Below are 16805 nucleotides of genomic sequence, written 5' to 3' on the forward strand. Positions count from 1 at the left end.
TTCCTTCTTCTCTCTCATCTTTTAAAACTTCGTATCTTCTCAGCAAGAAAAAAACAAAATATAGAAACCCCTTTTGCAAAAACTTCTATCATCCAAGCCCTTTCGAATGCTACTACTAATGTATTCCTCCCATCAATATCTCGGGGTTGAGAAAGAAAGGTTAGAATCCCTCATTACTTGCGGTTGAAACAATTAAATTCCAGCGCATAAAAATTGAAAATATGTCTTATTCAAAATTTAGGATTACAAATTGAAAAGATACTTGAAAAAACATTCAATAGTGCCGGAAAAGAAACTTCATTCTCTAAATTTGCTCAGATGTCGTATTTTGATAGAAAAACTGTATAAACAATGGATTGCTTCTACTGCCAAACAAGTGATCATCACACCTTTCATTAAAGTAATCAAAGGCTATTTCAAGATTCAGAAATTTATTTTTGAGAGCGAGGTAAGTCATATGTGACCAAAAATATCCATGTGAAAGAAAGCAACCCGCTCCAATAAGATTGAAGACAGGGAACTAACTGTGATAAAAAGACTGAAAAGAGAAATTAAAAAGCAGAATTGAAACGAGCATGACGTCATTGGTTGCTACAAAGCATAAATTCGTGCCGCCGAAGTAAGAAACATCGCGGGGAAACCCTCCGAAAACGAAAAAAAAAAGGAAAATGCCTGGATTGCTCCAAACGAATTCTGTAAAAAAACCATAAATTCAGAATAAGGACTTGAATCCAAAAAAATCTAATCAAACGTATAAAATGATTGCCCAGAACTTTATTTGCATAAAAAAATTGGACCGCAACAAAAAATCAAGTGTTATGATATCTTAATCAAACTTGATATCCGAACATGTTTAAGTATTCATCTAAAAGCCCAGAAAACAGAAACTTCAAAAATCCTGTCTACAAAAAAAACAATTTACAGGTGTTCTGTCTACACAAAACAGTAACATAAACCAAATAAAGTTGGATGAATTGCTCTCGAACGAAAGGCAGGTCAAGTTCATTGAGAGGGGGTTTCAACTTTGTTTTCAATATTTATTTTAAGATCTGAGATCTTCCTTGAACTTGATCGGCTTTGCTTCTCTATCGCTTACAATCTCATTTATGCTACCAACAGACCTAATTTCAGAATCAGCAATTTGGATCGCGCAAAAATTGAGAAGTAAAGCATAAAAAAGTCACCCAAGAGAAAAGAATAAAAAATTTTTGGAAAAGCGCAAAAACGGTAAAAAAAATTGCATTAAAAAGGCAAAGACCTTTACAATAATTGCTTTACAAACTTTGTTCGAGAGCAGTTAAAAACTTTTCCCCACAAATGTACTGCTCAAATATTCAATCAAATCTTAAAATTCTAGTTTCAAACTGTTTACTCGGGAATAATGATGGCACGTTTCGTTATTATAATAAAGTTATTTTCTGAAAGTTTTCCCAATCGGCACGGTTCCAACTCGGCCAAATTAAACTAACTAGACATTCTGGGAGGGCTAACGAATAATTAATAACAAGATATTTCACATGCACACAATAAACGCCCAATGAATAGAACTTAGCAAGATTGCCAACGTCAAAAATTTGACAGAATGGTGAAAAACAATAGCAGAAAAATTACAAGTCTACTTCAAAGTACATCTAATTAGATTGCCTCGAGGTTCGCACCCGCGACCTGCCTGGTGGCAGACTGAAACTTTAACCACTAAGCTGATCCGGCTTTACTATCAAATTTCCAATCGCCTTTATCTTATCAACAGACTTAAATTCGGATTGAGAGCAATTTAGATCACGCAGAAATCAAGAATTCATGCGTGAAAAAATCTCTCGAAAGCGAAAGAATGTTATTGAACTAGAGCCCAAAAAACAGTCAGGCCAAAACGTTGCGTAAACCAAACACAGAACGTTTACAATATTTGCTTCAACTTTGTTCCAGAGTATTTAATCACCAGAACTATCCTCCACCTCGTAAACTCACCTTAGTTAGAGAAAAATCAAAAGAAGGCCAATAATCTACTCTCTCCTATCGCGGCTATTTAAAAAATGAGTACCAAAAATGAGTCAAAATTAAACTTTGTAATCTACGGCAGCTATCAAAATATACAGAACCAATTATTGCTGTTCAAGTTGTAATGACGAAGAGAAAATTTACATTCATGACAACCACCAAAATTCAAAAAGGTCCATTAATACTCTACTCTGCTTTTTAACAGACAGCTGCAAAAACTAAATACTTATGTTCGTACGTCGTCTCGTTTGCCGGGACCACAGGCAACAACTTTTCCCTCGAGCACTTTTCCTATGGATTTTTCGGGTAGAATGATGCCTCCTTTGGACTTGGTCTCTGCCGCTACTCTCTCGATCAGCACCCGGTCAAACAAGGGTCGAAATTTCTTCAAAGTGGCCTAATTAGAAAACATCTCTTAGAACAATGGCATCGATTCAGTTTCGAAAAGGTCAAGCTTCAGATTAAAACATTCCTAAAATGACTGTTTGAAATATATTTATTAGTAAAATAAGGAAATTAATATCTGTTAATCTTGTTTTCTCGACGTGCGTTTCAAATCAACAAACTAGGCCAAATTAATTCACAGAGAAATTTTGAGCCTCAAACTTGTGAATCTTACCATTTAGCGAGTGTTGCCTGCTTATGCAGCTAGTTGCACAAACAAATCTGAAATACAGACAAACTTCAGAATTTGAAATAAGCATCAATGATTTATACCTCGTTTAACTTGAGCACTTTATATCGCAAATTGACTGTTGAAAAATTTCTTTGATACGAAAAAGCATAACAATTCCGGGAGGGTGGCTTTTCAACAGTCAATAAAGTTTGAGTACAGATATACTCATTCCAAAAAAGATTTTTGGGCGGAAGATTACAACCCCAATTTCCACCTGAGCTTTTGGGCAACATTGCTTAAAGACCATTCCGGCTTTTTTCTCAAGCAAAAGAATGTGTGGCTCAAAATTTTAATTCTAGATAAGGAACATCGAAATAAACCAGAAAAAATATAATTAATCATAACATAAACATATCAATTAACAACTTCTAACAGCACTAACAGAGATATGACTCATAAACAGGCAATCAATTTGTAAATCAAAGACATCAAAGAACATCGGAACATTTAGTTAATTAAAATGAGGAGTATTTTTAAGGCACAACAATTATGCTTGCAGCTTGACTTAATGTGAAGTAATTGCGAACAGAGTTCTGGATGAGTGATTAGAGAACCACTCAGTTATGATACAATGCATACATTAAAACTGTTCCTATTAATTTAGGATACAACCATACAGATGTCAATTTTGTCTTCAGGATAAAAATAAAAAAAAATTTCATACTCAATTTCATTGTTGTGTAGTGACATGATTATCCATCTCTATGTCTCGTGGTTCTGTTCAAAGTTCTCGAGAAACGTTTTTTTTTTTCAAATTTGATCTCAGATGACACCGCCTAGATAGATAGTCGTCCAATTTTTGAAATATTTTGCCGCTTTCAAACAAGACAATATTTTCTCATTGTTTTCGACCTCTTAGCAATTGTAGCTTTAGATATTTGTAATCTTTTAGATGAATATCAACAATTTAATTGCGTGTTACGTAGCGAGGGCGACCTGTACGCCGTTAAGCGTAGTGTTGAAATTTGTATAGAGGTGCGGAGTGTCTAGTGAGGCCACTCTGAAAAGAGCGGGTCTTTAAACGACATATTGCAACTTCCAAACACCGGCGAGATACATTAGAACCAGTTTGCCGGGCTTATTAGAATATCAAACCTCTGTTCAAAATTAACATCGATAGCATTGTCTGATGTACGGTGAAAAGGAGAATCAGAAACCATCAACTGTAACCAAGTTCCCCGTTGGTTTTGTGACGCCTATTGCTAATGGCTTTACTGACTGATCCGTTATTTAATCAAAAGGAACAGGAGAAAATGTTGGTGGGACCAATGCCTTCCGTCAGCTTAGATTGCGATCCATATTGTTAGTACGATTTTTCGAGTTGCTCGTGAATTGTCCAGCCAAAGGAAAAAGCCTATTTCCGGTCAGTCTGAAGTTTTGGTTATGTCTGGGCCTGAGTTTTTTTCCATGAAAATCCCTTATATATAATAAAAATAATTAAAAAATAAAATAGCTTTAGTACATGCAAAATGGAACTAAACGCGACAACGATGTTCGAAATATATTTGGATGAATTCATTAGAAAAATTACAGATTTTTTTCAAGAAAAGAGGGAGATGTCGGGTCGGTTTAATTTTCGTCAGTTATGAAGCTCAACAGAAGAATTAGACTTGATGAATTGGTGAAATGTATAATCCAAAAACCCAAGCGCCTCTCTGAAGAATCAAGCGAACCATGCTCTTTAACTCTCCGAATAAGACAAATAACACAAAAAAGAAATTCCAGCGAAGCCTTTGTGAGAAGGCAGCGGTAGAACCAAACACGTTAGCATTGATTGCGTCAGTCAAACTTTAAATACTAGTCAAGAAAATGTCAACAACGATCGTGCGCCCAAAAGTTTCCTCTCCCAATCAGTATCAGCCCTTTTCCCAATCAGTTTCGTCTACATCTGAAGACCCTCCGAGAAAAAATAGCCAGACGCCTGAATCTAGCTTTGTATTCCGACAGCAGCGTTACGACACAGCAGGCAATTTTCCTTGATTTGTTTTGTTCGAGATTCCCTCTGACGAAGCGGCAGTAAGTATACTATATTACGGACACTCTTCTATAAGATGTTAATTATCTGCCATCCGGCATCCATTGGCGAGACTTATGAAACGAGATCTGGCCAATCAGACGAGAACTTATGTCAACAGCGCAAAAGGAAGCGATAATATTCTAAAATTTTGCAATCAATGTAAAGAAAGTAGTCCAACGCACTTTGCCACAAATCGTCGCATATGCAAAGTTTAGAAACATAGCCGGCAGATTGCCGGAATAGCTGCGAAATAGACTTGCGTGCCGTAAAATACAGATAGAAAAAGATACAGAAGTGAGTTGATAATAGTTATCGCCGCCGCCTATAAAACTTACAAGTTTATTTCAAAGGTTGTTTTTGGGTGCAAAAAAAGTTTCGCTGTCGCGTCTCGAACCGCGATCTCCGGATTAACAGCCAGTCGCCTTAACCACTCGGCTGTCGGACCATACAACCTGTTTTCTTACAATCAAGTTTGTTTTAGGAACAGATTCTGTTTCTGAATAACCGCAATTTAGGTCACGCAGAAAGCGTGAAATCAAGCGCGAAAAAGCCATTTAAGCAGTGACGAGACAGAATGTTCTAGAACAAATGTAAAACGAAAATAAAGCGTCAGACGACGAAACAAAAAAAACCAAGAGCACCGCAATATAGCTACGCTCAGCTTACAGCTTCGCAGCTATAATAGCCGGCAGATTGCCGGAATAGCTGCGAAATAGACTTGAGTGCCGTAAAATACAGATAGAAAAAGATACAGAAGTGAGTTGATAATAGTTATCGCCGCCGCCTATAAAACTTACAAGTTTATTTCAAAGGTTGTTTTTGGGTGCAAAAAAAGTTTCGCTATCGCGTCTCGAACCGCGATCTCCGGATTAACAGCCAGTCGCCTTAACCACTCGGCTGTCGGACCATACAATCTGTTTTCTTACAATCAAGTTTGTTTTAGGAACAGATTCTGTTTCTGAATAACCGCAATTTAGGTCACGCAGAAAGCGTGAAATCAAGCGCGAAAAAGCCATTTAAGCAGTGACGAGACAGAATGTTCTAGAACAAATGTAAAACGAAAATAAAGCGTCAGACGACGAAACAAAAAAAAACCAAGAGCACCGCAATATAGCTACGCTCAGCTTACAGCTTCGCAGCTATAAAAAAGACCTGAGCGAGATCTCAAGTCCACGCTGGCCCCGATTCTCTGTCTTCAGTGCGGCAGTATTGAATTCTACCTCCTGCTTTCAACTAATGGAGTTAGCATCCAGAAGTCAACCTAAAAAGAAAACTGTGGCAAGCATGGCTTCAATGCTCCGACTCGTCGCCATTTGTAAGCAAGTCACGGAGAATATCATTTAATCTCGTCTTTTTGTTGCGCCAAGTTGGAACAAAATTGTACCGAGTTTGAGGGCTGAGCTCGTTTCTCCAATCAAAATCGTTAGTCCAGATTTTCCACGATTCAGTCTTTTTTCGAAGTTTGAGTATAACGCCGTTTGGTAAAGCGTCTAATCCGTTTGATTGCGTACTATCCGTCGCGAAACTAGAGAACCTGATTTGAACAATCAGTACGTCAGAACGGCTGAGCTTATGCCCCCAGCGTGATTCCAAAAGCTTTTGACGTTAAGAGCCGAAGTGCTTTTAGCGACCTTGTTTGTGGTATACACTTAGCTGCTCCAACTGAAATGCAGTGTCCCATTCGGAGTTACTGAAGAAGGATTCTTACAGGAGTTACTGAAGAATTTTCAATGTAAAATATCCGCATCAGACAGACGAGAAATAAGCGAACAGATACCCGACCTGACCTGCCCAAGAGAACCAGAAAAAGGCGGCATCTAAAGGAAATCGACTAGTTCAAGGCAACTGAATTTCTGAATTGGTTATTTTATTTAAGCTTTACTGTTTTTCCTAATCGACTTCCAACGATTCTGTATCATATTTTAATGAGTTTGGCCTTCGGAATTCGTTTGTTGCTTGAACCCAATATAGAAAAAAACATTGGCTGTAAATCTGTTTGAAACATTCTGTTTTAAAGTGGATGACGATTTTGGTGGAAACTAAAGAGCAGATACCATTTATGTGCACTCTTTGCGTCACTGGTCTGCATAGTTTGAAGAGTTGGTCTGCTTTTAAGCTCATCAGCTACGAGTTTTGAATCAGCGAATAGGATTTTGCGCGAGGTGTCCCAGTGGATCACCCCATGAATGCAAAGTTATAAGTCGTCGACTCTTGCAGACAACAATGACCAGTGTGTTCAGCGTACGTGCGTTTCATTTGTGTCAGCGGGTGCGTGTCTGTGTTTGTCTGTGCGTGTGCGCGTGTCTGTGCGTCTGTTTGTATCTATGTTAATGTTTTTCTCTGGTTTTTTTTTCTGTTTCGAAAGTAGTTTGCGAAAATCGGTATTGCGAAAGAACTTGCTTTGCAAAACGAAACCATCTTGCGTGAGAATTTACAAAGATATCAGTACAGCTTGGCAAAAAATTTTTAAGTGAAAAACAGGAAGAAATCAATTCAGATGCATCATGTTTCAAAAACAATGTGACTTTTTCCTTGCTTATCGTGTTCTTTTTCCTTTTGGCCCAAGAATGAGGATCATTACAGCTTTTCTTTAGGAAAATTTATTCTGATGCTTACTGTTTTTCTTAATCGACTTCCAACGATTTTGTATCACAGTTTACTGAGTTTGGCCTTCGATTGTTGTTTGAACCCAATATAGAAAAAAACATTGGCTGTAGATCTGCTTGAAAAATTGTTTTGAAGTGGGCGACTCTTTTGATGAAAATGAAAGAGCAGATACCATTTATGTACACTCTTTATGTCACTGGTCTGCATAGTTTGAAAATTTGCTCTGCTCTTAAACTCCTAAGCTACGAGTTTTAAATCAGCGAAAAGGATTTTGCGCCAGGTGTCCCACGAATGCAAAGTTATATGTCGTCGACTTTTGCAGACAATGCTAGCCAGTGTTTATAGCGTTTGCATTAATTCCAGTGTTTGTGCGTTTTATTTGTGTTTAGTGTTTGTGTCAGCGGGTGCGTGTGTATTTTTCTGTGGGTGTGCGCGTGTCTGTGTGCGTCTGTTTGTATCTATGTTAATGTTTTTGTCTGGCGTTTATCTGTTTCGAAAGTAGTTTGCGAAAATCGCTATTTCGAAAGAACTTTGCTTTGCAAAACGAAACCATATTGCGTGAGAATTTACAAAGATATCAGTACAACTTGGCGAAAATTTTTCAAGTGAAATACGGGAAGAAATCAATTCTGATGCATTATGTTCCAAATACAATGTGACTTTTTCCTTGCTTATCGTGTTCTTTTTCCTTTCGGCCCAAGAATGAGGATCACTACAGCTTTTCTGTAAGAAAATTTATTCCGATGCTTTTATTTTGAAAACTGTGTGTATTTTTCTTTCCTTTTCGCGATTTCTTTGATTTGTTATGTTATGACCCCAGGAAAGGATCGTTCATGCCTTACTTGCTTTTAAAAACTCAAATTTTCTTCTGGGTCAAAAACGAAAAAAACGAATTATGCCTTATATTTGGAATATGATGCCTCTAATGTTCTTTGTCGTTTTCTTTAGTTGAGTTTTCGTTCTGACTCAAAAATGTCCATTCAAACTTTACTTGCCTTAAAGAACTGAGATAGTCTTTCTCTGGGCCAAAAACAAAACAATCAATTCTGATGCCTTATACTTTGAATATGATACATATTTTTCTTTGTCTTATTCTTCTGTCGTTGATTTTTCTTCGTTTCGATATAAAAAAAGCTGTCTATTCATAATCTACTTGCCTTAAAAAACTCAGTAAGTCTTGCTCTGGTTCATGAACGGAAAAAAATCAAAACTGATGTCTTTATATTTTGAACAAGCTGCGCCTCTATTTTTCTTCGTCACTTTCATTTTGACCCAAAAAATGTCTAGTCAAATGTTACTGGTCTTGCGCCAGGTTTTAAAAAATTATGCCTTAATATTTCCAAAGCGACGCCTCTATTTTATGTCTTTTACATTTTCTATATTTTTGGGTGGTTGGCGGCGAATTCAGTGTTATTGCAGCGTTTTTTACCTGAGTTTAGAAAAGTGAAGACAATGCTGGCTTTTGTTGTAGCATTTTTTTGAGTGGCTGTTTTTTTAAACAATTTTTTGACCAATTTGTCCATTTCTTAGCTAGTTTTTTCAGCTATTTTTAACGTCTTGAAGGCATTTTTGACGTCGTTTGTTTGGGCCATTTTCGACGTTTTCTCGGCTATTTCTGCCGTTTTTAGTACCTTTTCTACTGCCAAGACTTGCATTTAGAATTGCAAGTCTTGATCAAGACATGCACATGCCTGACAAGTGTAAAAATTGACATGATCTTAGCTCTGAATCAGTACTGATATTAGACTTGCAATTTGACTTGCCCAGTACTGATAGTGACTCATCGTTAGGTCCGGGCAAGTGTTCATTTATTGATGTTTTTCACTCCCTCGGTCACGGAACTCATTAGATTTGCGAGACAGGATCTTTTGTTCGGTAATGCTTGTTACCATCGTGATGGCCCTCAAACAGAGATTGATGGCTTTATTGATGGCTTGCCTTGATATTTAGACGAACAGTTAACCACTAAAACTGGCGACAACAGAACTCTCACAAGAAGAGGTATGTATATTCACGAGTCTCGATGATTGTCAGCGATACCTCCTGATTGGCAAGTTTTCATTCACTTGCCTCATAAAATAATCAGCGAAGTAGATTAACTTGCCCAAAGGCATCCAAAAGCAAGCAGACAACAGTAAACAAAACTCAAGCTTTAGTTGGCCGGTTAGTTAGAACACTCGAGTCTGCTATTTTAAAACAATTGCTATTCTAAAACAGCATTATCTCCATCCCTGTTTATTGTTTCAAAGAACTCTGTAATGCAAAGTAATTCTGATTAGTTTGGAATTAATTTGTCTATTTTTACAACTGTAACAGAATCCTAACAAATGAATCAATTTATTGCATTAGAACACGCATTTGCATAAAAAGGCAGCTTGGACAACTATTGAGTTTTGATAAAGCTAATTTACGCAATATTGCACTGCAAGATTTGGAAGATTAAATTTACACCAAACAGGTGAAATTGCATTTTTAACTCGTTCGCAAAAGTCAAAACGAAGAAATAACAGCTAGTTCAAAACGACAGCTCAATTTCACCGATTTTTGGTTAAAATTAACTGGTTCTTATAATTTACAGCAAACAGAAAGATTTCTCCCTTTCTTGGAAAGCACGTGATATATGAAAAAATTAACATTCTTGGCACAAACGTTAGATTCTGTAATCTATCATTTCGATGATTTACTTCGCAGATTTCTAATCACATACAAACTAACGGTTACGACTCCGACTCCTTGATACATTATGCGAGGAACCCAATCGATGTTCCTTCCTGGACTTTTCAAAATGAGCCTTCGGTAATTGTGGAGAATTGCTTCTGCTGTCACGGGATTGGCGACCTCTGCGCGATTGATGACCATTACATTCTTCATGATGACTGTAACGATGATGACTCGAATGACTTTTTCGACGCCGATGGTGTTGATTGTGGTTATGGTTACTATACTCTCGATCTCTGCTTCGGTTTCGGTCATGACTTTGATGTCCGTGCCCATATTCATTGCTATCATCATGATGGTGATTATGTTGACCGTTGCTATTAATGTGATGTTGGTCTCGGTAGTTTTCGTGACCATTAGGTCTACTGCTACAGTATTTGCTATCATCGTAGCTGTCGCCCCTAATTGGAGGGGGCGAAGGGCGGGGAGGGGAAACCTCTCTTCTTGCCCGCTCTCGTGATCTGAAATTAGTCAAATACGTTACGAAATAAAGTTCCAAAAAATATCAGCTTACGAAATTAAAACGTAGCTGACTGATTGCCAGAAAATAGTCGCAATAGCTTTGTAGATCTGCAGTCTAAAAAATAGTTAAAAAAAGACAGACCAAAAAAATAACTATTTTCATTAAGGGATGAGATGTTATACTTTGATTAAGAACCTGTATAAATTATTGCTGCCTCTAAAAGCTGCTCTTAAATAACCTTAATTTAGAGTGACACACATTCACTCGGCCTTATCTCTTTGAATTAAAGTGAACAAAAGTCAATTTCAAAGTGAGGAAGTCATTTTTGAGAGTGAGGTAAGTCACGTGTGACCAAAAACTTAATCAAGCGAATGAACACAAAACTAGCTCCACTAAGAGTAATAAATGACGTCACGCACGCACTTCAGTTGATATTGCATGAACGAATGAACAAAAAGCAGATTTGAAGTGGTTGTGACCTCATATGGTCGTAACAAAAATCTTGACAATGAAATAAAAAAACATAGCCACGAGAATTCCGCAAACGACTCGAAGTGCAAATCCACTTAAACGCCATCCAACGTCTCGTCATGCCTCCACTAATTTATGATTATCTTGAAACAAAACCATAAAACGAAAAAAAAACAAGAAATTCAGATCTGTTAAAATATGATCAAATTTTGTCTTAAATTGAGATCCCGAAATAACTATTTTTGCCACAATTACTTAATCAAAACAGCTAGTACCAAATAAAACCACTATGAGCTTTTTAAAACAATCCTTGAAGCCAAACCATGAAAAAATAAGCTCTTATAAACTAGGACTAAAAAACTGGAAAAAGTTAATAAATTTTATTGTATTATAAAAGCACATAAATCCAAACAAAAACTCCTTTCGGCCAATAGGGTATGTAGATGCTCGCTAAAAATAGGCAAGTCATAATCGGCTAAGAAACTTGTCTAAAAACAGAAAATAAAAAGAAAAACTGAAAAAAAATTATGCATAATAGTTTCAATTTTCGCCATTTTCTCAACAAAAATGCTTCATATCTACAAAACTGTAACCACTTGTTATCTAAAAATCGCTCAAGTAATAGGGGTCTTTTGAATACCCATTTGAGGCAGTAAAACAAAACAAAACAATCGTCAAAAACTCGCAAAATTAGCCCAAAAATCAGCTAAATACATTAAAACCTCCGAATTAGCATAAAATTCATATGAATGTCCAGACAGCTTCAAACCACTATCAAAACCAGCCTAAGATTAAAACATAATCATAACAAAAAACTTTCAAAATGGCGCACGTGAACGAAAAATTTCGCTCGCTTACAGATTATTTTTCACACCTCGCTCTGTAGAAAACAATGATGTGAACAAAAAACCACTCACTTTTCGCTCCACTCTTCATTTTGTTCAGCAAAAAAATCACTCCAAATTTTTTCACGTGTTTCATTTCCTGCTTCAATATTCACTCCAATAAAATTGATTTTAAAAAAGGACTTCTCCAATACTCCTCTTCAAATCGTAAAAACTAACAAAAGGCCAATAATAGCCCGAGCTATCGCTCTGCGGCTATTAAATACACTTTGATCATAGAATGAACAGCTATTTATATGTAGTGCTCGTTGCTCGAGTTCGGGTTTTGCAACTTCTTTTTATTGCGGTAGTGTTCTTTCTTAATTTCTCGATCATTTTCATAAATTTGAACCACATATTTGCCCGCTTTTTCCATCATGATTCTTTACGTCGTACCTGTGTCTCCTCGACGATGTATCTCTTCTACCTCTACTTCGACTACGTGAGTCTCGGAGCCTTCCACGAGAGTCCTTGTTCCTCATCTGTCCAGGTGTCTTGCGGTCACCCTCCGCAAATTGTACATTCATGTCATTGCCCTTCAGTCGCATTCTGTACAATTTAAATTATGACAACAGAAATTAACATCAACCTAATTTTAAATCCGCATCTTTCATGAGCAAATCTGGACAGTTACTTAAAACTTAACTAGGGATTGAATTTAACCCACCGATATCTTTCTTGAAATTTTGTGCTCTTTAATTCTATCTCTTGGTACCTTAGCCAGATCGGTCGTTTGCAATTGTGGCTTTCACAAATCACTGACGAAACAGTTCCATCAATATTGATCTAGCTTTTAATTGGCTGCCTTCAACCTTTATCCCAGGTTAGGTAGGATATAAACTTGGTTCCTCTCATAAATATGAGTCAGAGCTGCGAAGGAGCGTCTAAATTGACGGCAAATCCCTGTATTCCTTTAAATGATCTTTGGGTGCAACGCAATCTTTTATCAAAGCAAAACTTTTATCTCAGCTTTCAATCATTTATCAATTCTTTTTAACCATCTTCATGAGCCTTTAATCTTTGAAGCCTGAAAAACAACCAAAAGCTTTAATAATGCGTAACAAAAAGAAAATAACAATTGTGTTTAATTCAATATAATTTTGTAAAGTTTTAGTTCGGTATACACTCTCTCATGAATCAGGGTAAATATGACCACTATTTTGCGCAACTATTGCCACAATTTTGCAATTGCACTTTGTTAACTTCAATAACAGTTGATTCTTCCTGACTAACCCCACAAAACTTGAAGAGAACCAGACTCAAGAAAAAATCGTTTCAAACGTCCAAAAAATTCAGATATTGTTAAACTGAGTGATTGATGAAATGTGACCTCATGAGGTCACATTTCATCAATCACTCAGTTTAACAATATCTGAATTTTTTGGACGTTTGAAACGATTTTTTCTTGAGTCTGGTTCTCTTCAAGTTTTGTGGGGTTAGTCAGGAAAAATCAACTGTTATCAACTCATGAGATAAATTTACAGATTTCACGCAATAAATAAATTAAAAATTATTAAAGGGAACTTTTATCTGATTAATTATACTTGAAAAAGAACATTAATCAGAGCCCTGTGATCAACTTCCATAGTCGACTGTCATTTTTCTGAGCGCAAATGTCCGCCCTTAATGACTGAGAGCTTCTTAAATTTTGCATATATGAACACCAAATGTGTATATGATAACCGAGTAACATCGGACGAATTGCTCTCAAATGACAGATATTGGGCTGGCTTTGGTTTTAGCTAGCTTCAGCTACGTGTCGACAGCTACCGTACACTTAGACTACTGAGTCTCTAATCGGAATCAACTGCGCCCCCAATAACTTCAGACTTAGGCAGTTTATCCTTGTGTTTGAAATCCACTAGGTGATACAAAACTCGTCAACCAAAAAGCGCTTAAAAAGAACGAAAGACCAAAAAAAACTGCAACAATTGTTTTTTTTTGAGAGCAACTAATGTGTTATGCAAAGTCACATATCAAAAATTGGCGAACAGAAAAAACAGTCCCGGACAAAACAGTACCTATTAGCAAAATATTCCCAGACAAAATAGTACCAAGAAAGCAGACAAAACAGTCCCAGACAAAATAGTCTGAATTAATGATAAAGTTAAGCATATTCGCAACAATTAACAAAGAAACCCCTTAAGTTATTCATAAGAATATTTCATTGAACAAAAATTAAGCTGATTACATGATTTTTGCCAGATAATGTATTTTAAAACAAGTTTTGGGTTTAATCCTAAATATCAATGCATTCAGAAGCTTAACTCATAGATTATGCTTGATAATTGTTTGTAGATTATATTTAAAATTGTTCCGATTTTTATTAGGGACCATTTTGTCTGCGACTGTTTTGTCTGGGAACATTTTGCAATTTGGGACTGTTTTATCTGGGACTGTTTTGTACGGACACGCAAAAATTCTTTAGCTTAATTGTTTAAAAAGCTGCACTCGATTACCCTTCAATTAGAGTGATATCCTCAGCTGGCCTTGATTAGAGGGCGGACGTCATGTGAGACCAAAAAAATTATTCAAGTGAATGAAAGAAATCGATCCAGCCACAGTGAGTGACATAGCGCTTACAACTCAGTACAAATTGCATGAATGAACGCACGCATAAAACATGAAGCAAGCGTGACATCAAAGGTCCTAGAAAAAAATTTCATTGACAAAAACAAACACTATCCTCAAAAAGCCTGGGAATCGACTTTGAAATTCAATTGCTGACAAAAAGAAACTTTTTGAAAAACTTGAAAACAGAGAAACAAAACTCATTTATGTTCATTCTGCTTTTCTTAGAAGTCTCACAAAAAACATAACCGACTAAACGTCGGAAGAATTGCTCTTGAACGACTAGTGGGAGCTCTAATCAATTGCAGCCTGCTTCAGTGGGGGGGGGGGGGTATCTAAATGGGACTAAGAAAATCAATAGTGGGCTTCAAATAACCACAGAGGTTAACATATACCACTTAAGATTTAAAGTGAAAAATAGCACCAGTTTCGGTGATTTTTCATTTGACTTTTAGTATTAAATTGCCGCCAATTGAATTCAGCTGCTTGAAATTGTGATTGAAAGAAATTTAGATCACGCGAAACGCAAAAATTCAAGGGCGTAAAAGTCACTCGAAAAGTCAAAATTGTCAAGCGAAAATTTTGCATAAAAAAGACACACACGTTTACAATAATTGCTATGAACTTCGTTCAAGAGCAATTAATCACGCCTAAACCTTCTCGCTCTTTCTGATTAAAATCGAGACTCAAATTTCACTTCTGTCCAGATGACCTCAAAAATCATAAAATGTGAACAGAAGCACCCCAATACAATCCGAGTTGTAAAAGAGAAGGCCAATAGCAGCTCGTTCAGTAATAGAAATCAACACCTGCTTTTATCAAGAAATTTTAATAACTCGCTGCCTGCAATTGAAAACAGTTGTCTGCAATCAAATCCTATTGAGAACACGCACTCCGGCCGTTTTTATCAAACAAAAACAAGTTTTAATTTTTTGATGGTGGAACGTGGATGAGTTTATGAAATGGAGAACAGGTTGTCTGAAACGCAGATTGCATGTTTGCTCAAATATTTTATCTTAAAGATTTTAATTGTTAATCATTATTATTCCTTATAACTTGAGTAAACTATTCAAGAATCTTCAGGTTGCATGATAAACTACCAATAGCTTTCAATTGCATCCTTTCCGTTGAATTCCTTAGTTTCAGTCACTTAAGTCGTGGTTAAGAACCAACCTGTCCAAATTCTGCAATGCATCCTCTGCATCCCTCCAGTCATCAAACTGGACATACGCGAATCCTCTGGGCTCCCTTGTGTGGTAATCCAAAGGAATGTATACATCTTTCACCCGACCATACCTCTCAAAAAGATTTCTCAACTCATCAACTCTGACGTCACGATGCACGTTCTTCACAAACAGCGAGCTATTCGCTGGTCTGGAGTATCGCGACATCGGTATCACAAGCACTAAGAGATACTTTTACACAATTTTTTTCAGGTTCAATAACTGGTTTTGAACTCAAATAATTGAAAACAACAAATAAACAAGGAACTGATCAACAACAAGTAAGTTAACTAAGTGAAGGACTGTAATAAAACTTTTGACCTTTAGGTCACACAATCAGAGCTCGCAGCTTTCAAAAGATAAAGCAAGTCTTCAAGACACTCTCAGCACCAATATCTGAAAATGAAACGGAAATTATTCACGAGCCATTGAACTCAATTGTCATTGATCGTTCAAACAAAGCGTTCACGCATCCCATTTCAAAATTTTTGAAAACCATGGTTTTTGTCTTTAGTACACTAAAGAACAAACAACATGGTTTTTGGGAATTATTATTTGGCAATTGTACAGGTGAAAATTCAACGTATGTGCTATAACTCATACCTTACATTTTCGCCTGTACAATGGCCAAAGAATAATTATAGGGCCATTTTTAATACCATGAGGCTCTCAACTTTCTATTGTTTGTTGGCAGCCTCGCTGAGCAGGAGACAATAGCACACTTTTGTTGGCTCACTGTGCTACCGCTACTGTCGTTCTTCTGACAGTAGCACACTACTGTCAGACAAACAACAGTAAAGGGTTCACGTTCGTTTCAGCTACCTGAGGAGCCCAGCCGTACTAGCTAAGAGAAACTAGGCATACAGTGGGTAGATGAGGTGGTGGGGGGGGGGGGGAGTTGAGTGAGGTCGAAACCTACTAAAAAAATTGCCCTTTCCGATAAGCAATTCTGCTACTATCGGACCTTACCATACACTGCGACTTAAGGCCCCCGGACCTTGCTAGTTTATCGCAATTCTTGGCAAAAGTCAAATCGCCAAAGCGAGTGAGAGAATATTCCAGAAAAAAAGGTTAACAAAAAACTTTGCATCAGAAACTTCCACAAGCACACTTATTATTTCTTCGAAAACTCGTTCGAGATTAGTAAACTATCTTGAGATTAGACTACGAATTCTGG

At 36.9% G+C, this 16805-nt stretch overlaps 2 protein-coding genes across 2 annotated transcripts in view; both read right to left on the reverse strand.

Annotated features, from left to right (window-relative positions):
- LOC142348548 (10 kDa heat shock protein, mitochondrial-like) overlaps positions 1-16805 on the reverse strand; it is a 124996-nt gene that overhangs the window by 1975 nt on the left and 106216 nt on the right. The window contains exons 2-3 of the mRNA XM_075399929.1: positions 2618-2666; positions 2237-2395 (exon numbers count right to left, since the gene is read on the reverse strand). Coding sequence (XP_075256044.1) covers positions 2237-2395; positions 2618-2620 — 162 coding nt within the window. The 5' untranslated portion in view covers positions 2621-2666. The remainder of the gene's footprint in view (positions 1-2236; positions 2396-2617; positions 2667-16805) is intronic.
- LOC142348135 (uncharacterized) lies at positions 9465-16020 on the reverse strand. The gene is made up of 3 exons (XM_075399340.1): positions 15579-16020; positions 12231-12383; positions 9465-10477 (listed from the first exon to the last, which is right to left on the reverse strand). The coding sequence occupies exons 1-3, from the start codon at positions 15794-15796 to the stop codon at positions 10009-10011; spliced, it is 840 nt and encodes a 279-aa protein (XP_075255455.1). The 5' UTR covers positions 15797-16020; the 3' UTR covers positions 9465-10008.

Source organism: Convolutriloba macropyga, chromosome 10 (assembly GCF_964194025.1).
Source record: "Convolutriloba macropyga chromosome 10, txConMacr16.3, whole genome shotgun sequence".
In the NCBI taxonomy this organism is placed as follows: domain Eukaryota; kingdom Metazoa; phylum Xenacoelomorpha; order Acoela; family Convolutidae; genus Convolutriloba; species Convolutriloba macropyga.

What these genes read in the sequence shown, in the direction of transcription:
- LOC142348135 (XM_075399340.1), bottom strand. Translation starts at nt 15,796, where the DNA reads ATGTCGCGATACTCCAGACCAGCGAATAGCTCGCTGTTTGTGAAGAAC. An exon ending in GCATTGCAGAATTTGGACAG is followed by an intron (nt 12,384 to 15,578) that starts GTTGGTTCTTAA and finishes TAAATTGTACAG; the next exon opens with AATGCGACTGAAGGGCAATG. An exon ending in ACATCGTCGAGGAGACACAG is followed by an intron (nt 10,478 to 12,230) that starts GTACGACGTAAA and finishes GACTAATTTCAG; the next exon opens with ATCACGAGAGCGGGCAAGAA.